The 23,856-nt window shown below is 45.8% G+C and overlaps 3 protein-coding genes across 3 annotated transcripts; 2 read left to right on the top strand and 1 right to left on the bottom strand.

Annotated features, from left to right (window-relative positions):
* The first annotated feature begins 230 nt into the window (after window positions 1-230).
* GCHFR (GTP cyclohydrolase I feedback regulator) lies at window positions 231-7,044 on the top strand. The gene is made up of 3 exons (XM_072337952.1): window positions 231-361; window positions 2,876-2,970; window positions 6,905-7,044. The coding sequence occupies exons 1-3, from the start codon at window positions 326-328 to the stop codon at window positions 7,026-7,028; spliced, it is 255 nt and encodes an 84-aa protein (XP_072194053.1). The 5' UTR covers window positions 231-325; the 3' UTR covers window positions 7,029-7,044.
* Window positions 6,044-23,231, bottom strand: DNAJC17 (DnaJ heat shock protein family (Hsp40) member C17). Its single transcript, XM_072337950.1, has 12 exons — window positions 23,115-23,231; window positions 21,754-21,823; window positions 20,920-20,978; window positions 19,550-19,637; window positions 19,079-19,161; window positions 18,587-18,683; window positions 17,418-17,467; window positions 16,831-16,908; window positions 16,080-16,160; window positions 15,190-15,318; window positions 8,133-8,262; window positions 6,044-7,223 (listed from the first exon to the last, which is right to left on the bottom strand). The coding sequence occupies exons 1-11, from the start codon at window positions 23,190-23,192 to the stop codon at window positions 8,140-8,142; spliced, it is 936 nt and encodes a 311-aa protein (XP_072194051.1). The 5' UTR covers window positions 23,193-23,231; the 3' UTR covers window positions 6,044-7,223; window positions 8,133-8,139.
* C5H15orf62 (chromosome 5 C15orf62 homolog) lies at window positions 9,299-12,458 on the top strand. Its single transcript, XM_072337951.1, has 2 exons — window positions 9,299-10,064; window positions 10,501-12,458. The coding sequence occupies exon 2, from the start codon at window positions 10,625-10,627 to the stop codon at window positions 11,153-11,155; it is 531 nt and encodes a 176-aa protein (XP_072194052.1). The 5' UTR covers window positions 9,299-10,064; window positions 10,501-10,624; the 3' UTR covers window positions 11,156-12,458.
* Window positions 23,232-23,856: the final 625 nt, after the last annotated feature.

Below are 23,856 nucleotides of genomic sequence, written 5' to 3'. Positions count from 1 at the left end.
TTATCCAACATCTTCCTATCCATCATCTTCTTGTAATTCATCTCCTTGTCCGTTATATCCATCACCTCTCTCCTTTGTCTCCATCTAACCCCACGTCTCCCTGCACATCTCCTCCCTATTCCCCAACCCTCTATGGCCCAACAGAGCCATAGAGCCTCGCACAAAGCTCCGTACCTCCCTCCCCCCCCCTTCCCTCCCCCTCTCCGTTTCCCCGGGGTGGGAGTAACGCGGCCACCTCCTCCCTCGGGCGGAGCGGGGGCGGGACGGGAGGGGACTCAGCCTCCCCTGGGCACTACCCGGGGGCTGCGGTGCTAGCGGTGGGATCATGCCGTACCTCCTCATCAGCACACAGATCCGCATGGTGAGTCCGCCCTACCGCCGGACCCTCCCGGGCTGTAGGTCCTAGTTAAGGATGGGGGATTGCATAGAGCGAGGGGCGACGCGAGCAGAGGGATGGGAAGGGGGGCTCCCCCATAGGGTGCGATGCTCCAGAGGTGCGTTGTGCAAATAGCGCTGTGCACAAGCCTTCCTCCCTTCGTACCGTCCCTTCTGTGCTGTGAGCTGCCTCTAGTGCTGCGCTGTTCTCTCTACTAACACCCAAAAGCATCACTTGGGAAACTTGTTGCAGGAGCCCGTGAAAGTCAGAGGAAATAATTTCCAGCCATGTGGTTTCATTGCAGGTTTTCCCTCTTCCCCAAGAAGTTCCCATGAAAAACACAGACCCAGACAAAGGGAAGGGTGTTATTGGCAGTGGGATCGTTGCATAGTACCCAAAGCCACATTTGTATAGAAAGCCATAAAGGAAATGCTGCTTCCTGGTGATTGCAGCATCCACTGCCCTCGGAGCAGTTCTTGCAGCCAGATGCACATCTGTAAGAGCAGAAGGGTGTTCAGGTGTGTTTTCCCCTTTTCCCAAGGGGAGCTATAGGTATATATAGGTATAAATGCCATGGTTTTGCAATAGGTGCGATGAGGAAAACAGCAAACCAAGTTGGCAGGAATTTAATGAGAGATGCAAAGATGCCTCATTACAGGTACAGCTCAGACCCAGAAAGCTGAGAACTGAGGAAGGACGTGCTGGGATGCTGTGGCATGAGATCACAGAACTGTGCAGTGGTTGGGATGGAAGGGTCCTTAAAGATCGTGGAACCATAGAATGGTTGGGTTGGAAGGGTCCTTAAAGATCGTGGGACCATAGAATGGTTGGTTTGGAACAGATCTTAAAGCTCATAGAATCACAGAATGTTTGGGTTGGAAGGATTCTTAAAGATCATGGAACCATGGAATACTCGTTTTGGAACGGATCTTAAAGCTCATAGAATCACAGAATGTTTGGGTTGGGAGGGTCCTTAAAGACTATGAAACCACAACATGGTTGGGTTGGAAGGGACCTCAAAGCCCCCCCAGCCCCCACCAAATCAGGGTGCCCCATCCAGCCTGGCCTTAGAAACACATCCCTGGAGGTGCCTGTGTTTGTGGTGGCATCTGGCATCATACAAGTTGACTGAATGATTATGGACTGAGCTACAGTGTACTGGGTAGATGTTTTAAGGTGCTTCAGGAAAATGCATGCAGTGGAATGGACTGAAATACTTCTCCCTGCAGCCTTTGGGAACTCTGCTCTTTAGCAAAGCAAAGCAAACATTTACAGCCTGAACCCTGGCATCAAGCCACAGCTGGAAGCAGCTCATGCTGGCACATAGCAGGAGGTGATGGGCTTTGCTGCTTTTGGTGGCTTACCAAAATGTTTGCTCAGTGGCACTGCGTAACTACTTCCCAGTTGGGGTCTGGTAGAGGCTCACAGTTAACACACAGCTTGCTGGGCTGGGGATGGATGCTGCAGGAAGGCTCTTCCATCTCTACTCTTCAGCCTTTCCCAAACCACATCTCTTCAGCTTTCCAAGCCAAACACAGTTTCTCTATAGTCAGACTGTCCATCCCTTTGCATATTACAAATGAATGACCATTAACGCGTGTTTGCCGATGGCAATGCCAGTGGATGGGTGACATTCTTCACAACACTTGCAGATTTTTCACGTGTAGAATGGAGGAGAATGAAAAGGGAAAAGCGGCTCCTCGTATTAAAATCAATTAAAACCATTTGTTGTGGTTTTTGTTTTGAGAAATACAAGATCTTGCAGGGGTAAGGAATTGGAATATGGGAGGGTGTCAGCACAGCCAGCGTGGTCATGACGGAGGTCTCATTGGAGCTGTGTCCTGTGTCTGCTCCTTAGTTCTTGGAAGTTGTTTGAAGTGAGAATAGCTCAATAAACAACACTGGTGGATCATGCTGTGAAAGCGTCCCTGTCCCCTCCATATGACACGTGGGAAGTCTTTCGGATGGTTTTCTTGGGGAGATGACTCACATCTCTGACTGCCTCCTGTCTCTCCAACGTGACAGTCCTTTCTTGTCCCATAGGTGCCAATCTGCCCAAACTAACCCATGGCACCTCCTTGTCACAGTAATGTGACTCTGAGGAACGTGGGTTAAGTGGGCACAGTGATGTGTTGATGGTTGAACTTCACAACCTCAGAGGTCTTCTCCAACCAAAGCTGTCCTCTGCCAGGACAAAACCTTAAGTGGCCCTATCATTTCATGGCCAAGCATTGAGGTTTTGCTGCTTTGGTGCAACAAGACCATGAGTGCCACCTCATAGCTGTCCTACAGGCTGAATGACCACCGTGTGCCTCCAGAGCAAAGCCCTCATCTGAGACACACACGTGGCTTTGTCCTGGGACGCATCCAGGCTGAGGAACCCACGCCGATCTCATTATCAGTGGCAGTAGGAACCTCGTTCTTCTCAGGACACTGTTCTCTTCCCAGTTAGTTGCACTGCCACGCATTGCTCAACCCTTTTCTGCTCCTTTTCTGCAGGAAGTCGGCCCCACCATGGTGGGAGATGAGCACTCGGATCCCAACCTGATGCAGTTCCTGGGGGCCACAAAGAGGAACATGCTTGGGAACCACTTGTAAGTGCAATGTTTCAGTCTCTCCCCCGTTCCCTTTCTCCCCAAAGCTTCACTCTCTGGCACACCTACTTCTAATCCCAGGACTGTTTTGCTACTGGAGGGGCACATGCCTGTCCTTGCCCCCATCTGCTCAGCCAAGGGTATTTTCCTATTACTTCGATCAGTTTTCTGTTATTTTTTCTCACTATGACCCCATTGTAGCACCCGATGCATCTTCTCATCCTCACACCTTGCATTCTTGGGATGCTTTGGGGTACGACCTGCCCTGGCTGAAATAAAACAGACACGGTGGGCATTTTCACCTTTTTGCCTTTATCCCATCCTTAATGACACACCTTCTCTGTTTTGGTACCACTTCCAGCCCCAAGCTGCTCAGAAGCAAATGGTGCCCATTCTCAAAGCCTGCCTCTGTCCAGGTTTAGTGCCAACCCACATTAGCTGCCCTCCCAACAACCTGTCCCAACCCATCCCAGCTCAAGCTTTCTCCCTGTTACTGAGCATCCCTCCCTCTTGGGGTGCTGAGCCCCTGGGCTTTGAGCCGCTTTGTGTCCCCAACCCATTAGACTGTGTGTTTCCAACACATCCAAAGCTTCTTTGCGTTCCTGTGTCACTCTCTGCCTACGCTGAGATTAACACCAAGGGTGAAGCTTGGAAACGCTGCCATCCTGTTCTTTACATCTTGGCACACATCCCGTCCCTTCCTCTCCTCCCCCTCCCCCCAATTCGGTATCTTGACTTCTTGTTTTTTTTTCTCTAGGATTCAAATCATAATAACAAAACAACAAAGAAACAAACAAAACCCCACCAAAGCAAAAGAAAACACCTAAATGCAAGTCAAGTTAAAGCAGAAGGGAGCAGTTTGATTTCTGCTCATGCTTGCCCACTCGTGCTGTGGTGCAGAGGAGGAGTGGGAGGAAAACCAGGCGTTTCCTTGGTCCCAGCATGTTCAGACTTCCATCAGTAGAGCTGGAAAGACCCATGTCCTCAGCAGCGGGCTGACAGGCATCAAGGCCCAACTCCTCCATTGCATCACAGAACTCAGGAGTTTAAAAAAAAAAAAGAGCAGAAAAATAATGGAAGGATCCCCTGATTTTCGAGAAACTCTCCAAGTTGCAAACTTGGGCCACCTGCTTCGGCAGGAACTTGGCCTCTTCCATTTGCTCCTTCCCATCAGCAGAGGCTCAGGTGGGTTTGCAGAGCTGAGCCATCTCTGAGCTGCTATTCCCAACCCCGTGGGTGGCACAGAAATTGGCAGCAGTGCCAAGCTTCGTGCTGCCGCCTTTGGAGCTGAGCCTGGGAGTTATGCAATGGGAGAAGAGACCCGAGGAGAGAACCAGGAGAGGCTTCGAGGATGAAGTGCTGCTGGCTCTGAAATAGGGGCGAATCTCTAGGACTTGGGTGGAACAAGAAGGGAAGGAAGGCAGAATGCCTCCATGCTGCCTGCCCAAGCAGCCAGAGAGGAGTTCATTGTGGGAAAGAGTTCATAAAACTATAGAATCATTAAGGTGGGAAAGGACCTCTGAGATGATCGAGTCCAATCCCAACCCATCCCCAGCATGCCCACTGACCGCGTCCCTCAGTGCCACATCTCCATGGCTCTGGAACACTTTCAAAGATGATGGTGATTCCACCACTACCCTGGGCAGCCCATTCCAATACATCACTGCTTCTTCTGAGAAGAAATCTTTCCTAATATCTAACCTGAACTTCCTCCGGTGCAGCTTAAGGCCACTGCAGGGTTATAAGGAAGCAGAGTGGCAGATTTTGCTTCCTGGGGGATCTTTCTACTTCTACTAGTGCCTGCTTGCGGCCCGATAGGCATTTTCAAGCTTGTCTTCCCTGTCTGTTCTTGAGCAACACAGGGTGGAGGAAACAATGTGGCTGGAATACCGACACCCTGAGAGGCACAGTGGTGTGCCAGCAAGGCAAGCCCCATTCACCTTCCACCAATAAACCCCCTGGGGAGGAGCAGGGTTTTCTATCCCACTGCCACATGACGACACAAATCTCACCCTTTCCACAGCACTGTGAGATCCAAAGCCTTAAACATGACTTAAGGAGCTCAGAGGGAGCCTGCAAGAAAGAGCCTAAGCAGTATGGATCTGTTGTAGCACTGTAATATACATAAAACACTTAATTGCCTCTAATAAAGGGGAATGTGGATCCTGTTAAACAACTACTGCAAATGGCACATCATTAAGCACCATCAGTTGCAAGCACGCATCCTCCATCCCTTACCTAATGAGCAGGGGCAGAACCTTTGGGCATTTAGGTCGCAAAGCCAATCTTATGCTACTGCAGAATGGGATTCTGAGTAGATGCTGGACGATGTCCCCTGCACCTCTTGTCATAATAAAGGCTATCAGTCAATGGTGCTACTTTTAAATAGCAAGCTTTCTAAAGTCAGACTAAAAGTCACTGCGTTAGGATGCTCTCGCTGTAGCTCAGCCCCATTCCCACACACAGCATGTGCTCCCTCACCTACCATTGGTATACCTGAGAGCCAAAGGCTGGCGTACTTAAAATGAGCACGTGAAGGATTCTCTCATCTCTGGGCTGACCTCTGTCCCCTGCTGGCTTCTAGTTGAAAGACTTTACAAACATCATCCTCATTCAGACTGCTTCCATGTGGAGAGGGTGGCACACTTGATAGGCATCGTGCAAGGTGTTTTGTGTCACTCAGTGCGGAGCTGAATTTAAGGCCCTAGGCCACTCAGCTTGCCTTCTGCTTCCAGCTCAGCCACTCCAATTTAGGTTCCTACAAATAACAAGCCCTGCCTCAGCTCCTTCCTCTGCATAATGGCAATAATATTTACCTACTCCAACATGTGAATCTGAAGGGTATGTGGCAAGCCTCTTAGAGAAAACATTAAGTTCAGAGGCACTGTAATAATAGATACTATCTTTATATCGCATCTATAATTCTTGCATAGCCTTGTCTTGAGAAACTGGAAAAATACTTTCACGTCTTAGTGATATTTCATGCTTTAAAAATGCTCACCACTATAAACCTCCTGCAATCTTAGAAACTTTGGCAATGCTTTTTGGGTCTTTTTTTTTTTCATTACTATTAGCACAAAAGTCAGGATAGTCTTTGTTAGGATGCCCAACTGAGATCATCAACGATCCCACAGCCCATCATTATCAGCTTATCAGGCATGGTGAGTCACCTAAGAGCTACACAATTATGAAGCTTATCCCATCTGCTTGAATAAATACTGCAGCCCAAACAACTGTATTAAAGGAACAGAAAGGCTGCCGAATCCAGCACTGAAGGGTAGACTTGCCATTTGAGTTCTGCCACTTCCCAACCTAATTCAACACATTTTATGTCTGTGTTGTGCTACCTTTCCACTCCATGATCACCATCTGTTTTCTTTATGGTAAGAGCAATGCAGAACATTGGTATTTCACTCCTTTAAAACACCCGAATCCTTTTGTAAAAAGCTTCCAGAAAGGTCCAGCCGTGTCAATTGAGGTGAAAGCAACAGTAAACAGGGTCTGATAACAGGGAATTGTCAGGCCTGCAAGCTGTAGGTCTGCAACTTGCAGGAACAAGCAAAGATCTTGCTGTTATAACACTGTTTGAAGCTGCTGCCCTACATTTATCCCCTGCTTTGCAGAGACCGTTCTCTTTTTCCATGAATTCTGAGCAGCTGTGGTTTCAGCTCAGCTAAACAAGCAGCTTTGGATAACCAGTCCCCAAACCACACTTCAGTTTAAGATCAATTTCCACTCTGCGCAGCTTTCTCCTTGCTTTGGAAGCTGCGTGTTTTGCTCTTCCAGTCTGGTTAACCAAGGTGTTGCATCACACAGGCAGTGCGCCAGGTGTGACCACTGCGGTGTTTTGTACCAGTTAATAAGCGAGGAAAACCCAATTCCACGAGGAAATTCTCATCTTTCACTCCAGCTTTCCTCTTTTTCCCACTTGCAGCTGGGAGTACTACGTGAACGATGCACCGCGGGTAGTCCTGAACAAGCTGGAGAGCTGTGGTTACCGGGTGGTGAGCATGACGGGTGTGGGCCAGACGTTGGTGTGGTGCCTCCACAAGGAATAGCGAAGAAGGACTTCTGCATTCCACCTCAGCAAGGCTCTGCTGGGGAATCATCTCACACCGGACCGACATCAAACATTTCCCCTCGAGTAATTCTTTTCTGTCCCAGACTCCAGGCACTCAGGCGTCAGGGGAGGAGCAGTGCAGAGGCAAGGCTTCACCTAATGGAAACTCAGCATCCCTGCCATTTCCAAAGACCTGCGGGGAGGAAGGTATGCCCAGTCCAGATTATATCATGCGCATAAAACAGATGGCTCTAACTCCACGTTTGTCTGAATGGCAGTCTGGCAAATACCATCTTTCTGCATTTTAATAATCTATTTAGCATGCATTGGAAGGAGCTCAAATCACAGCCTTGCCTGTCTGTTCCTCAGGGCTGTCTCAGAGGGTATGTGCTGAACTGTGAGCTCAGAACAAGCCTCCTCCCAGATCCTGGGGGGCAAGGATGGGAGGTCGAGAACAGACGATGCACTATCTCACCCCCAGAGAGAAAGCAGGAACTGATTAATCTACATAGTGCTCTCTGAGAATCTCTTCATGCAGCAGCAAGTCCAGTTTCCCTCCCAAACGAAGCCATGGTTAACAGCATCAGGCTTTCAGTCTCAAGTTCCATTCAGACATAACACATTGGTTCCCAAAGTGGCCCTATGATCAGCGCAAACAGGTCTTGTCAACATATCAATTACGGGCCATGTAGAGTTAATAGCAGCAGTTGCAACGCTGCGTTGTTTGGGACCGTGTATCAATCCTGATGTAAGAGTTAACACCAATAAAACATTTCACTACAGAGGCTGATGTCTTTGTGTGGGTTATTCCGATCAGTTGGTGCCAAAGACTTTCCATATCTCCTAAGCAAACATTCAGGAATTACAACACTTTTAGAGGTTTGGTGTTTGTTCTCATAGCACCTCTCAAATCCTGAATGCCGGTGGGACAGCTACACCGAGCACACAGGCTAACATAGAAACTTATTCCGCCATCTTTTCCTGTTCTCTGAAAAGCGCTGCAGGCACCAACAACCGTTTTTATTTTAAAAAGGAGTTTTATTGCCTTAATTTAAGAAACAGCTTTGGAAATGAACAACGATGGGGTGGGGAGAATCCATACTTTCATTCTAGGTGTGAGATTCTTCCTCATCTTCCTGCTTGAGCTGTGCAATCAACTTCTGCCTCTCTGCTGCTTGGCGCATCCGCATCATCACCAAGCTCTCGTAATCCCGCTCGGAGACCACAGATGCCTAGGAGCAGAAAACAAATGCAACATGTCAAGGATAGCCCACAATTCAAAGTCACCGACTCCCCGCAGTCCTCCTCTCCTTAAGTCACGCTCTCAACACGCACATTTGAGTCAGGAAGGCAGCCCAGGGCACTTTGACGTGAGGAAAATCGGGTAAGGTGGGAAAACTGCCTACAGAAAGTAGTTGGCTTCGTAGCAAACAGGACTGAGCCTTGACAGTGCTAGTGCTGAGACAAAGAATGGAACCATTGGGGTAGCTGAAGTAACCTCTCGCTTCTCACAGTGAGGGTGGATGGGGAAGCATGGCTTGCCTTGCTGTGGTTGGTTATTCTGGATGACAAGCTTGCTCCGCAAGTACAACATCGATGCACAATGTCCAGCACACACTTCATTCATTATAAAGGCTAACGCCATAAAACCCAAACCTTTATGACTTAGCTATGGAAGGAGTTGCACAGAAGAAAACCAGGTACGTTCACAAACCTGGCACAAGAGTTTCGGTTCCCAAAAGCTCTTGGAGCCCTTCTGCAGCGTGTGGTAGTAACTGTCACATCAGCTACGTGGTGATTGCAAACTACCTAATAAACGTAGGCAGCAAATGACAGCTGCTATCTCAGAGCAAAAAGGTAGTTTTGCCATTCTCCTTTCAAAAGTCATTTAGCATTAGTAGGTGGCCTTACTTACTTCAGATGTATTTAAAGTGCCACAGTGCTTGGAAACATCCATCTCATTTGCTTGACAGCTTAGGCAGAAATAAAAGCATCTTGACAAAAGGTGACAAAAAACAAACAAACAAAAATCTCACATTCATTTTTTTTTCTACTAAAATTAATGGTGATTTAAGGATAGCTTAAATAGAAACTAAAAGGGATGAAAAGAGAGAAGGCCAGAAAAAAATAGCAGACCAGGAAAACAGAGCAAGGAAATTGGTTACTCCAGATGCAGAGCACATAGCTGTGAGGACAAAACAGAAGCCCACAATAGATGAGAAACTTTGAGTGGGGATTTCAAGAGACTAATAGGCTGTAATTGGTATCTATGGAACTGCATGAATGAAATAACCTTTCAGTACCGTGCAGCACAGATTTTCATAGCGTCTGAGAAAGCAACAGATTTCTATCAGCCTTCAGTGGCAGAACAAGGTTTCTTCAAAGCTCCTGTCCACTAACCACAGATATATTTACTGTCATCTGCCCTGCTGAATGAAATAGGCTATGTGAGACTCATGCAAATGAGTCACCCATGCAAACCTGAATCACTACCTCACGCTCTGGATTTAAATTTAAAACAGACAAGAGATTATTTCCGGCCTCATTTGGGAGTCCTGCTGATACAACAAGCCATTAGGAGCAGCAGTTGGGAAGAAGCAGTCTGATTCAAGATGGGCTCCAAGTTGACGTCCATGTTGACGGTTCTCAAGCAATCTGGGTGCCTGTCTCCGAGGGAGCTTGCTTTCTCCTCAGGCAGAGTGTGGGCTGGTGCTTTGCCACTTTACACACCTACTTCCTGCAATCCTGGCAATTACCAATAGTGTAAAACCCAGTTTCTGACGTGGCTGACTCAGCAAGGGCTTGGCTCAAAACAAATATATACGAGCAAGGAACTGCAGCCTGGGAAGCAGTGACAAGAAGCACATGAAGAGAAGGCGGCATTGTGGATTTTTATTGCTCTAGGTCCAATCTGGCTCAGTTGCCCCTGGACTTTCTTCTTCCAGCATCTCAGAACGTGGTGGTCCCTGTTCTCTCAGTACTTCAGCAACTTCTCTTCTCTGCCTGTTGGACTCGGGTGCGGCTCCAACATACCGTAAGTCTATTTTGCATTCCATTTTCCTAACGCTCATCCTTAACATTTTGGTTTTGTAGTTTCTGTTTGTTTGCTTGTTTCAATTTTCCTTTCTTTGGTTTCCTTCAGCATTACTGAGTCACCGGCTCCCTTCCTAACCACCCACTGAGATTTTTATACTGTGCCCTTCACCATGAAGGTGGCTGGTTACCATGGTACCAAAGTGCCCTTCTGTTCTAGATGCTAGATTAAATCTGTTCTCATGGTGACTGTGTGCTTTTGCTATTCTTCATCAGCTTGCTTCTGCAGCACAGATTTAACAAGCTCAGACATCACCGTTCCTTCTCCACCGAATGAGATTCCCTAATTTATCAGACAGGTCAACTGCTCCTTAATGCAGAGATGTAGTGTGAAGTTTGCATTTCCTGCAATACCAGCCTCTCTGTTTTCCTTCCAGCTACGGGAACAGGGAAGGAAGAGGTTGTTCCTGTTGTGCGACTTGCTGCTGAGCCTGTGACTGAAGTTCGACACCTGACTGTGAAGAGTCAGCAGTTTTCTTCTTTTCTTTGCTTTTTATCAGCATGGATACTTGGCGGAGAGGATCCATTAAATCCACAACGTTCTTCAGACGTTTCTCACTCAGGAGACACAAAAAGCTGGGCAACCAGGTCATTATCTTGAACAAGAACAGCCACACACTGGACAGCGATGGACAGTGCCAGAAGAGGGAATGCTTGAGGGATCTGAAGGACAAGTCTGATTACCTGTCATGTCAGAGTGAGCAAAACCTGGCCAAGGCACAAGCACCTCCTAAGCCTCCCCGGCTGTACCTGGACAGCTCTAGCTGCCCTAACATCATTGATCACACGGATTCCCACTCTGATGTCTCCTTTTCTGGTACTTCTCATCAATACAACAAAGCCACTCAAACGCAGTTCCACAAGGACCAGGCTACAGACTGCGTGACTTCAGAGACTGGTTCCCAGAACAGCACCACTCTTTCTGATCTGTCCGATCCTTTCCTGTCCTTCAAAGTGGATTTGGGGCTATCACTTCTCGAGGATGTTCTGCAGACCCTCAGGAAACAGAATCCTAGAGATTATGCCATTTGAAGGTATTTATCACTTAATGTATCACGTTTACCTACTGCTGATGCCGTTTTCTCTAGTCCTGATGGGAAGAAGGATACTGTAGCACCCCTGTTGTGCGTGGTCTGTTTTATTGTTGTTGCCTTACCCATCACAGACTGTTCTTGTCCTCGCCAAGAAGTCCTTCAGAGCAGAGCTGACAGGCTCCATGCCTAGATGAGAGCAATGTCTGCTGGAACCTTGTGGGCAAGTTTCCATTCTCCACACTGGGAATTTCTCACCCTTGACTGTGTATCTCCTCCACATAGAAGACTGGTATTCTTTAACTAAAGACTTTTTGGGGGGATGTGGCAGTGACATGGCAGAGTCTGAACAGAAAGGGGTATGGCATGCACAGTTTGTGGATCAGCAGGCAGCTTGTAAGGAGACAGTGTTATTAGCTCAAAACCACGGCTCTGGCAAGGGTCAAGAGACAGAAACTGATGTTTCTTCTCTCAACATATCTGTATGTGGAAAATCAAAGCTGTTCCTCTCCCTTCATTTCTTTCCATGTGAGCTTCCCCCCTCCCCCCATAATTCAAATGCAGTTGGTACTTGCAGCCTGGAAACAGGTAACCATCTGTATAAGCTCTTAATACAGGAACAGCAGTTTATTTAGCCTACTAGCAGAAGAAATTTCTCTAGATACTGCTGCTTGAAGCATGCACTGACCTATCAGCTGTACAGACATGGAAGAATAAATGTATCTGTGACTAGAAGTGCCTTGTTGCCTCATTTCTTTGGTAGCAAGCCAAAACAACAAAGGCCACGTAGCAGAAGCAAAGGTCTACCAACTGTGGTGACCAAGATCAATCCTCTCTGGCACTTGAGGTATTTATTGAGGTAGGAAAAGATGCACGGCTCTGCTTTTCTGGGTTGGGAAAAGGCTAGAGCTGCTGGTACCCTATCTTCCCCTGAGAAGGAGAGTTCTTCATTCTGTGATGTGGACGGTGGGAAATGCTCTTCTATGCTGAGTAACACTTAGGCACTGCCCTGCTAAAAAGACACTGCAGAGCCTACTGGGTCATCACAATGTTTTATCTTTTTCTCATAGCTAGATAAGAGACTAAGGATCTTCTTGAAACAAAAACAAACAAAAATCCCATGGGCAAAGACAACTGTGAGCTTTGGAAGTAGGCTACAGCAAGGTGCACAGAGATTCCAGAGAAGGCACAGAACTCAACCTACAAACTGATGTGAATCTGGTGAAGTCAGATAATATGAACCACATCTGCCGAAGCCCTGAAGCTTAGAAAAGATTGCGAAAGGATATCAGAAGGCTTTTCTCAGCACTTTACTGTGGCTGAATGGATGGCCAAAAATGAATGGGGAGCACATATAGGGTGACACCACTAAGTGCAGTGATGACTTTCCCATGAGCGAGCACTTTATGCTGTTGCAGTGGCATAAAATACTCCTCATAGCACTATATAGTCTTCATGTGCTTTGAACCAATCAGAGCCGCAGCAATCAAATGGCTGTTGCTCTCAAGTATCCTAAAGTAACAGCGGTCAAACCACAGCTTTTGTAGCTTTATAATTTGTAAAGCTTAACCCTCCTGTCCTCTAGGAAGGACAACACTCATCCTTTGCCTTGGGATGAAACAAGTCAGCAAAAACTGTGTAGGTACATAATTTACAACTTACTGTCTCCTCACAGCATGATGTTTCAGCAGTCAGCCTTCCTTTCTCCTAGGAACTGCTTCCAAAGCTGTCCTGGTCTAGCCTGTCTGTGGGTCTCCATTATTTGTGGGTTTTGGTGCACAGCTGTCAACCCCACGCATGAAACACAGACAGGGGATGGGTAGTGAGTATGTTGCCATGAGAACAGTGCAGCTCTTCAGCTGTCTCCTGAAGCACAGCAAGGAAGGAGCTGCATTTGCAAAGAGTGGGAGCAAACAGAAGGTGGAATCAGACAAAAATAGGAGCCGCCCAGAGACAGCAAAGAGGAAGTGAGGGCAGCTTAAAAATCAGAATGAGCCTGAAAGAAAGAATGTAGCTCCTGATGGATGGAAAGCTAGACTGCGTATGAAAGGGATAAGGTCGGTAGTAGACTGAAGCAAAGTCAAATGATACCCAAAAGACTCCACTTGGAGGACTGGGACTGAGGAGCTGAGAACAAAGGCTGTTACGACAGCTAGAAACAATAAGGCCAAGAGAGGGGATTATCAAGGTGTACATTTTGGAAACAGCCAAGCAGAAGCACAGCAGGACTTTGGGAAGGCCTAATGAAGCAAACAATAAAACAAACAAGAGCAGCGTGGGTATCTTAGCCTAGACAGCAAGACAGCAATGTAATTAAAGAGACTGCTGCTGCTTACACATAAAAGCAGTCAAAAGAACACAAGCATTGGAAGTGCAACTCTTGGAAAAGGTTGCAAATCGCTGGACATAACCCATCATTCTGAGAGCTAGCAATGGACTGATGAGGGTATGCTGGACCAGTGTAGCCAACTCCACACAGCATGAACTCCATTTGCTGCTTTAGCCTGTCCTCCCTTGCTGCTGCTCCACCATCTAATCCTTCGCAGCAGGCAGACAATGCAGTTTCAAATTAACAAGCTTTGGTCATGGAACAAGCCAAGATCAATTCAGTTGAACAATAAGTCTTTAACAGTTGAAGACACACAGGTAAGAACACATTACCAACCTCTGCACTAGTAACTCCTCCTCTTAGGTGTGAATGAGCTCTCCAGAGCCAGTTCTAGTTCTCTGCTAGTAAGGGATACTCAAAGACACTCAACTGAACTCTGCTTTTTTTTTTCCAAAGCACTTCAGCCACCTTTCTGAATCTGCTCTGCCTGTAAGACACTGATTCTACACTGTGCATGGAGATCCTGCTTGGCTACTGGACTATGATGCTCAAACTGCCATTGCCTGAGATTTCTGGGTAGTGATGCTGCTCAGAAAGAGAACACAGAACCCTAAACAAAACTAGGGTAACAGCAACGCATTCTGACATGTAAATAAAATCCTCAGGAGAGAAAGTATTGAACAATCTTACAAACTACTACAGTATTTTGGTTGTAGATGTGTGGACTGAGGGTACCTGTACAGCATGAGGCAGTGAAAGAGAGGAGAGGAAGCAGCATATGAAGTCTGAAGAGGAATTCAAATAGCCAGAGGATCTCAGGCCCCTTCACACTTCCTCTCAGAGAATAAACGATTAACCAGATCAGAACACAGGCAGAGCATGAGTTATATTTACACTTTGCTTTAAAACAGAATTTAACACGCTCCAAAAGAAGTGGATACAGTTCCCAAGTCAAAGGGGCAACAGGAGTAGGAGGTAACTGATGGCCAACGATTTGACACAACATGGCACGTTAGAGGAGACATTTTCTATGTTTTAACCACTACATGTTGCATTCCAATCACAAAGCACATAAAAGGCAAAATTGCTATTCAACAGCAACAGCTTCAGGTGTATTATCTGGTGGAACAAACAAGAAGTTGGTAAACTTTGCACTGGAAGTGTCTACCAAGCTGTAACAACAATGGTAAAGAGGAACCAAAACAGAAAAGGACTCTTTACAAACATATTTAATTTGATATTATTTTAGTTTCCCTCCTGCAGATGCTAAGAATGTAGGTTTGATTCTAGCACTGGAATTTCACCCTCTTTTGAATGCAGTAACTAAACCTCTCTAAAGGTTCTAGACCTCTTTCAGTGAACTATCTGCCAAAGGGTTTCGCAGTCAAAGTACAGTAAACTAAACTCACAGAAGAAGGGAATTAGAGGCTTTGTGTTGAGCAAGGATCAAAGTTTTCACTTTTAAGAAGGGGATATCGTGCAAACATCCAGTCATTCAAGTAGCTTATACCTCAGTGTGTTGCTACACCGACAAAAAGGTCCTTTAAAAAAAGTCACTGCCTCAGCATAAAAAGGTTCATCAGGAAGCCAGTCCTTACACTGTCAGTTTCTTTTCTTGCTCCACTAGGAATCAACGCATCCTACCATAAACACAAAGCACTCCTAAATTTAGGTTGCTAAATAACAGCTGCTTATATTCTTCTTACCTGTGAAGTCCTATGCTGACCACTGCTGTCAGAAAGGACACTGCTGGGATTGTTCCGGGGCTGGCCTTCCAGCCAGGAAATCTTCAGAGGATTATCTGTCAGGCCAACTTCATTCTTCAAAGCCATTTCCTACCAATGAAAATATTCCATCATCACCATCTGAGTTTTGGGTCACACTCCCTCACAGCTCACTCACAATCCTACCAATTTTTCTATCTCAGCCTGTTATCAAGGTCAATGAAGATTTCACAGATGCCCTACATGAGAAGCACCCTTCATGGTTCATTTCTGCATCAAAGATGGGTAAATCAGAGCAAAGGCAGTTGTGGGTTGTTGTTTTGTTTTGTTTTTTTTTTCTCAATTATCTGGATAGATTAAGGGAAAGAACAGGTGACATTTACAAGAAAATTCTTGTAAATTTAAGTGGATGGAACTACTAACATTACAGGTTTATTTAATCACAGTAGTTACTGTACAGATTATTTCTATTTCCACAGTAACACGAATTATTAGAACTCCTCATGAGTTAAGACATTTTAATTTCTTTTAAACTGCAAATGCTTGATACAATCTCTAAGATCCATTAAGCCCATCACCCCCCGTGAGAGCTGGTTGAATAGTTTGGTGCCTGCCCTTTAAAGCAGTGTCTCTTCCCTCAGAAGCTTACAAGCACAGCCTACTTGTTTATGTGCATGATCTGCTCTGAGTTTACGCCTCAAGCTTTGCCACTCCCTTCATCCATCCATACCTTTAGACTCTCATTACCCTTCTCCACTGCCTTAATAACAAGGCAGCATTTCTAGGCTGTCAGACAGCTAACTCTTCCCTTCTGAAACACCCCTTCTTGCCCACTCTCCACTGTTCACATCCGTGGTCTCCACCAGACTTACGGCAGCTTTAACAGTAGCAAATTCCACGACTGCACTCCCAGCCTTCCTACTGGAGATCAACAAATTTAGCACATCGCCATACTGTTGGGAGAGAGAAAGAAAAGTTAATCACAAACCCAGAAGAAGAGTCAAGCTCACCTATGGCGTGACTGCAAGGAAAACGTGTCTTCACAGACATGAGACTTGAGCCGTCACCCTTTCTGTCTTTCAGGATGCTCCCATTGATCTCAATCTGTCCTAATTTGTCCCTCCAGGAAACAGTGCTGGGGCTGCACGTAGCTACAAACTTTGCTTCCAGCAAACCCCAAGGCAAGAGGGCTGCTCAGCTCAGTGACAGGAGATATTCACCTGAATGAAGACTACATGCTGGGATTAATCAGATCAAAGGCTTGTCTGTTCCTGCCTCTGAACTCCCCATAGAAGTTAACATACAGTGCTTTAAGTAAAGGTAAAAAGTGCACTATAACCACACAGCCAGTCTAACCTTTATAAAGGGCATGAATCACTCTGGAGAAGAGTCTGTGGTTGCTCTGTTTCACTGGGGATCCCTACTAGGGAGAAGGCAAGCGTGCACCTAGGAACAGTTCACAACAAATGGATTGTGCTGATATCTCTGAAAATGGCATGAATGAGAGGGCTCAACAAGAGAAGAAAAATCAGCTTCTCTGGTTTATATGGGGCTTCCAAGAATTTACTGCCCTCTCTTATAACACTGAAAACAAAGGAACATCAAGTAACAGCAAAGCAGTACCTTCTGCAGAATCCGCAGTAGAACTTCTTTTGAGTATCCCCCTCCTGTCTCATCTTCTTTCCTGCATTTCCATTTTAGCTGGAAAATAAAATGTGAGAAGTTAATTTTGTCCATTTGAACACGCTGAACACAGCTCGCACCACCTGCACAGTAATCAAGTTTGCTATTTACAGCTACAGTCCCAGAATGGCCCAGACAATAACTTCAACATCACAGTGCGCGCAGGGAACATATTATTTGGGGAACAGTGAGAAGGACTCATGGGAGTCAAAACTGCACCTGAAGGTATATTAATGGCTGTATCAGGGTAATAAGCAGATGTTTCTCAGTGCCTAAAGAACGGATGAGTCAAATTCAGGCTCAAATGTTTACAAGAGAAAGTAAAAGAAGAAAAAAATAAGGGAGGAAGGGTATTTTAAAGGCAGGGATGGGAGGTGCTGGCTTGCATAATATGCACTAAATAGAGGTGCTTCACCACCGCTGTACCAAAGGGCATGCCAGCTCAGCAGAGGAGTCCTTTCCGTTTTCCAAAGCTGCAAATATTCTACCTGCGTTTTGCCAAATCCATCTTCATGGAGGTGACTTACTTTGAGTTTGGGAGTTATTTGGCCTTCTGCTCCATTTCCTACTCGGTTGCCTAAGTGGTACAGAGAAAAAAAAAAATTACAAAAAGACGTAAGAAAGTGAATAAGTGGGTGAAAATCCATCAGCTAAAAAGCATCAGCACAAGATTTGACCTGAGAATGTATTCAGCAAGTGTACGTCTCTGCTCCTGTTCCAAAGGCCTCTTAAGTTCTCAGCCAGAGTGAACACAGTAGGAAGCAAGAGACATTAAGTTTTTCTGCTGAACTGAAACTCTAAACAGCACTCTATCTTATTTTGAAAAGCAGAACAAAACTTTGTGAAATACAGAACTGCACATTTTAAACCCACCTAGACGCAGAATGTTAGAAAAGGCAAATGTATAGAGATGTATGGATGGGAATGAGGTTCAGGAATACCAGAGGCTGAGCTCCTGGGATTCTAGATACATCTCATCCAGTCCTGTATGAAAGGGACTAATTACAGCTAGTGAGCAGACCCCAAGAGTTAGAGGGAGATAATATCAAACATAACTTGCTGATGTCATACAGTAACACAGAATTCAGGTGTTTTCCTGTTCAATGTGTTGCTCATCCTGACAGATTTGTTCTCAGCCTTTGTACAAACCTGGGATGAAGACTTCATACACCCAAAATACATGAGAACCAAATTCCAGTCAGTAAAAACTCAGGAAATGTACACCATACAAAACCTCAATGTCTTTACTACATCTCTTTTGGGTGACAGGTACTGGGAACTTTCAAAGGGATACAGAGGCAGCAATCTTGATGGCAACTTTTTTTCTCGCAACCTTCAATCAGTCCCTGTTTTGTGTGCCACACTGACTGATTTCATTATGATGGACAAGTAAGACTTCAGGTTTCCCTCCAGCACAGCTGAGGTGCTCCACATCAGGCCAGCTCCATTCAAAGCTTTAGAATCTTTATTGAAGAGGAGCAACAATACGTTAAACAGCAATCTGCCACATGCAAGAAAAAAGGCCTCACAGGAATGCTAGTCTTACTCTCGTCAAAGGTCTAAGTAGGGTTCTATATGTGGCAAGGTGACCAAGTCAGAGGGCCTCATCCATATGTAAGCCCTGCTGCATCTATAAAGAAGTTGGAGACCCAGGGGTATCTAGTTTGGCTAGGCACCCCAGTCTCACCTATCTCACCTTGGATACGCTGCTGTCTTTCAAGCTGGATCTGCTCTCGAATGAGTCTCTGCTGCTCTTCAAGCTGACGAGAGCCTTCTTCACGCAACCGTATTATCTAGAGCAAAGGTAAGACAGCATGGGAACAGTTCCATGCTTGACTCATGCCAGTTGAAAACTACCAAGGACAGCTTTTAACTTAGCCCCATCTTCTGACATAAACCTTCTATTAGCCCCGTGTGCCAGCTCCAGTGCTTGTTTAATATTTAGATCCCTCCTGTTCCTAATGACATAGTCCCTATCAGCCAGCATCCACCCAATTAGTTACTTTCTGCTATGCCAAAAGGCAAGACTGACATTTGTCAGACTGTCACACATGCCCCTCTTTACAGAGCCCATCAATCCAAAAGGCTGAGGGGCTGCTACACAGAGTTGCCACAACTCCTGTGTTTTGCATAGACTTTCAGCAGTTATTCTCAAATGCAGTATACAAATCTAAGAATGGATCGTTACTTCTTGTTCTAAGGTCCTCGTTATCCGGATCTCCTCCTCTTCACTGTCACGGGTCTGGGCTTCTCGTTCCCTGGCTTCAAGATCTGCAGAGAAAGATAAAAATTAAAACAAACCAAAGAGAATTTTCACTGCTGTCCAGAGGTGGGTGTAATGATCCAACACTTGGCTACACCTCTAATCAAAGCAGAGACATAATAGCTTTTCTGTCTCTCCTCTGCTCAAACAGAGCAATATATCAGCAGTCCTAATGGGCATACAAAGCCCCTGTGTTCCTTGCCAGAGCAGAATCATCCCAAGCTGCGACTACTAGAGATTTCACACAGCTCCTGCATTGTACCGAGTGGGCAAAAAGTAACCAGCCCATAACAGATGAACAGCAACATAACAATCCACGGTGAATTCCAGCGCCAAAGAAATGCAAGTGCCCAGCGAATGAAGAGCCCAAAGAAAACGAAGTTCTGATTTCATTACCAAGCTTTACTTTCTTTCGCTTCTCATCAAGCTTTTGTGTCCTTTCTGCCGCTTGCTTTTTGGCTTTTCTCACTTTGTCATATGCCGCCTGTCAAAAAACCAACAGAACAGTGTGACTACGCAAAGCAAAAGGGGTAAAATGTAAAGCTGTGAGTAGAAGGGAGGTCAGCTACTGAAAAACTGTAAGAAGAGGTGAAACATTTTCCGCTTCTTGCTAACGCTTTTAAAACGTTGGAGTTAACATAAATAACACAAGAAGGACCTCCAGATTGAGCCTGGAAGAGTGAAGACATCTAGAAGTAACTGCAAAGTGTAATGTAGGAAACAATCTCACCCATTTTTAGAGGTGAGAAAAATATATGTGTTTTTTTTTTCCTCTGAACAGGTCAAAAGTAACTTTAGGGGCACCAGAAACAAATCAAGTTTGATTTAGAAGAAACTTTTAGGAGGAGAAAAGGTTTATATAAAAGATTTGCTGATAAGACAGATGGTTGGCTCACATAAATGTAACAGAGCAAAGAACACCGGTATTCCTCAGTTGCGACAGCACATCAACGTTCATTTAGTGACTTCAGAATTGGGGTAAACTAACAACTTCACTGACATCTGCTCAAACCATTCTCATTATCCTTCATATCATTATCCTCTTCAATCTCTGTCAACATATGAAGAGTCATTTCATGCTTTTAAATCTTATCCGGAATTTTAATATGCCTTCTCTCCTGAGTTTATCTGGATGATGTATAAGATGCTCCTGCTGACTCACTTTCACGCTGTTTTTGTTCCTGCCTTTCACATGGATTACTTTCAGGCCTTGCAGTAAGTACTCAGCCACTTTACAGGAAGAACAGAGTCCAAGCTACATCTGGCAGCCTGCAAAGCTTGTGCAGCAAAAGGACAGAGATCACAACTATGATTCAGCTTTTCTGTGCCCCACTGAAAGAAGGGCTCTGAGCCTTAGTGATCCCATGTCTAGGTACTATGTGCTTGCCACATCTTGATTTCAAGTGAACCAGAACTGCACTGCTGCCACAGAAACTGAATGCATCCTGAATCAGTCGCTGGTGGTTATTTAATTCTTTAAATGAGACAAGTTCCAGCTGAGCATGTTATTAAAGACAGTATCTCATACTCACTGCAAACAGAGCTACTCCCAGCACATCAGATCAGAAAAAAACATTTATCAAAGCTCTTATCTGGCACCTGCTATTTCATCTCATGGAGGGCTACAGGGAATAACAGACCAGACGTGCACTCACAGGGGCTCAAGTGGAGAAGAGATCAGGGCAGGATGAGAGTTTCTACTACTTCTCCAGCATGCAGCATAACAACACACAGTCCCAATATAACCAAGGGATGGGCATCCTTACCCTTGCTGCTGCATCTGTCAGAACAGCTAAGGCCTGAGACAGCTGGTGGAAGACTTCCGCTGGGAATTAGAAGAAAAAAGGGTAAGATGCAGAAAACCACGCTAGCGGCCTGGAGATCAAGCAGAAAACACAATCCTTTCTGAAAGAGACCTGCAGAACATCAGAAAGAAGAATAATCCTTCCAAAGCATTTTGCAAACCAACTTACAATCCACACAGTCGAAAGAACACTTGTGACATAAACTTCAGCGTACATCAAGAAACAAAAACACCGGACATTTTATTTTAAGAGAAACCTTGCAAACATGATCTCAATAGAACCCATCTACAGGCTTGGAATTCCTCCACCTGCAGTTAGCCTGAGTGTTATGAACAGCATCCTTCCAGTTACCACCACTGTTCTTTGCTACCTATGGCTACAAATGAAGCAGGTGTAAAAAGAACAGACCTTGCTGACATTTTGTATATACTCAATTCTACAGTGTTTGGGCTACTAGGCAATAATGGGTAATGCTGATACAAAATACTGATTTATAAGTTTGTTATTGAAGTTTTGACTTGAGAGAGGTATCAATTAAAATATTGAACTCCCAGTAAACACTTGGAACAGTTACAGTTATGTGATTCAGGTGTCACGTAGGGGGATTTTTGCATGCGTTTAAAAAACCGAGCTAGTTAATAGTGATGCAAGTAACTCTGAGTCTTACATACACAAATCTAGGCATTCTCTTAATTGCATAAAAAGACAGACATGAAGTTAAACAGAGACACTTCCAGGAGTCAGTAAGTGTGAAAACAAACAAGAGTGGCTTGCAGCCATGCAGTATCATCTCACCTGCTTGGGGATTATCTGGGTTCTTATCTGGGTGACAAGTCAGGGCCTTCTGGCGGTATGCTTTCTTAACCTACAAGAATCAGATCTGTCAGCTGGTATCATTTAGGCCATGCTGAGAAATACAACTTGTTAAAGATAAACAGATAAATAACACTGTATGAACAAGAAAGTTACAGCTGAGTGGGTGTTTCTGTTTCTTTGCTTTTGCTGTCCTTTGTTTTGTTTAATTTAAACCACATCTCTCATGAACTGAAGGCTTGGTTGAACCAACTTTCACTTACATCACTGAATACTCCCCATGCCTGATAGCAAAGTCCACTTCTAGAGTGTTGACAGCACCATTACTCCATCACGTTAGAATACCTTCCACTAGTCTGCTGTAATAGCAGGAGACGTCTGAAAAGCTATTTTCAACCTCAGTGAAGCAACCTGTCTTTTTAAACCACGTTGTACTACAAGCATAAAGCATCCGAGCCCAGGACACAAGTTACCTGCCTAGGGCGGGCAGCCACATTTTGAATGAGTTTTCATCCTTTTGAAACTTGAAGTTTTACTTCAAGGTGCACCGTATTGCAGAGTAATCACCCTGATCATCAAGGTCAAGTCTGGTTTACAGACGTGGTTTTCTAGCCAGAGGGATGCTCTACTCTTTGAGGTTATTTGAGACAGAGACGATATAGTTCACTGTGCAACAACTGAACGTGGTGATGGGCTAAGTCACTAGTAAAGCTTTTATAACGTTGAGTTTCCTGCCTCAGCAGAACATCTGCACGCATGAAAGCTCAGTTGCCAAACAGAACTATCAGATGGGATGGAACAGGAGGTGGCTCAGCGCCACCTTGTGGATAAAACACCCACTTGGTCATTTCCTCATCCTCATCCCCAGCCCAGCAATCAGCTCAACAGCAAAGCCCATCGCTTCGCGGTGCCCCGTGAGCTCTATTTGATGCGCTTGATGTATCAAGGCAACACATCTGCTGGTTACACACTGCCTTTGGCTTCCACGATTTACCTGCTGCACTTGTACTGCTCTTAAGGACACAGAAAAAGCCCAAGTGGGGGAAACAAAGCTGTTACTTGAACCACGTTCGGGTGCTAGCTGCACTCAGAGCCTTTTTCCCCTCCGCCAGGTCGCGTTCCCAGCTCAGAGCTATTAGTGCCTGGGGTAATTAGCATCGATGGAAGCGCTCAATTAAAGCGAAAACATAAACACGCCGTTCCAAAGGCACAACACGAACGCGATGACTCCTGATGGCGGCTAATTGAAACGCCCCAGCTCAGCCGATCCCACCCTTCCCAAACCGAGATCCAGCTTTGAGCTGAGGAAAGAGAAGGGCAACGTGAGGCAACGCAGCTCTGACCTCCTTCTCCGACGCCTTCTCGCCGACCCCCAGCAGGCCGTACAGATCCAACTCCAGCAAGTCCTTATCGACCGCCATGTCGTCGCCGAGCGGCTTCCGTCCGCGCCGCCTTCTGGGCCCGCGTTGCCTGCTGGGAAATGGAGTCTTTCCTCACAGCCTCCCCCTGCTCGAGGCTAGTAGAAGTCGGGTAGATTGACTACACGTCCCACAATGCTCCGCGGCAACAGGGTGCTGCGTCCGCTCCCAATAGGCAGAGCGGGGCGCGAGGCATTCTGGGGGGTGTAGTTTCACGCTTGCTGCTGTCGGAGGGGGACGGGGGGGCAGAGGAACTACAACTCCCGTCGGGCTGTTCGGCACGAAAAGCTGCTCTTGTTCAGCGTGGAGACCAGGAGGCTGCTGAGACTTTGTCCTGCTCTACTGAGCAGCTGGAGCTGGGCTGGATGGAGCTAAAAGGAAGGGATCCAAAGGAAATGGTAGCTAAAAGGAAGGGGTCCAAAGGAAATGGTAGCTAAAAGGAAGGGATCCAAAGGAAATGGTAGCTAAAAGGAAAGCCTTCAGAACTTGCTCCATTTTGGTAACCAAAGGCATAGGTACATTAAAGTTTGTGTAATCCTGCCCAAGAAAGGCGTCTTAAAACAAATTAGATGCACTTGTCTCTTATGAGAAAGAGTCGATGCTGTTTACTATATTCATTTAAAGTGTGTATTGTTCCATTGCCACAAACCTCTTGTTTCCCATAGAG

Source organism: Excalfactoria chinensis, chromosome 5 (assembly GCF_039878825.1).
Source record: "Excalfactoria chinensis isolate bCotChi1 chromosome 5, bCotChi1.hap2, whole genome shotgun sequence".
Taxonomy (NCBI): Eukaryota; Metazoa; Chordata; class Aves; order Galliformes; family Phasianidae; genus Excalfactoria; species Excalfactoria chinensis.
The sequence above is the reverse complement of the archived record's forward strand: the minus strand, read 5'-3'. Positions and strand labels throughout refer to the sequence as shown.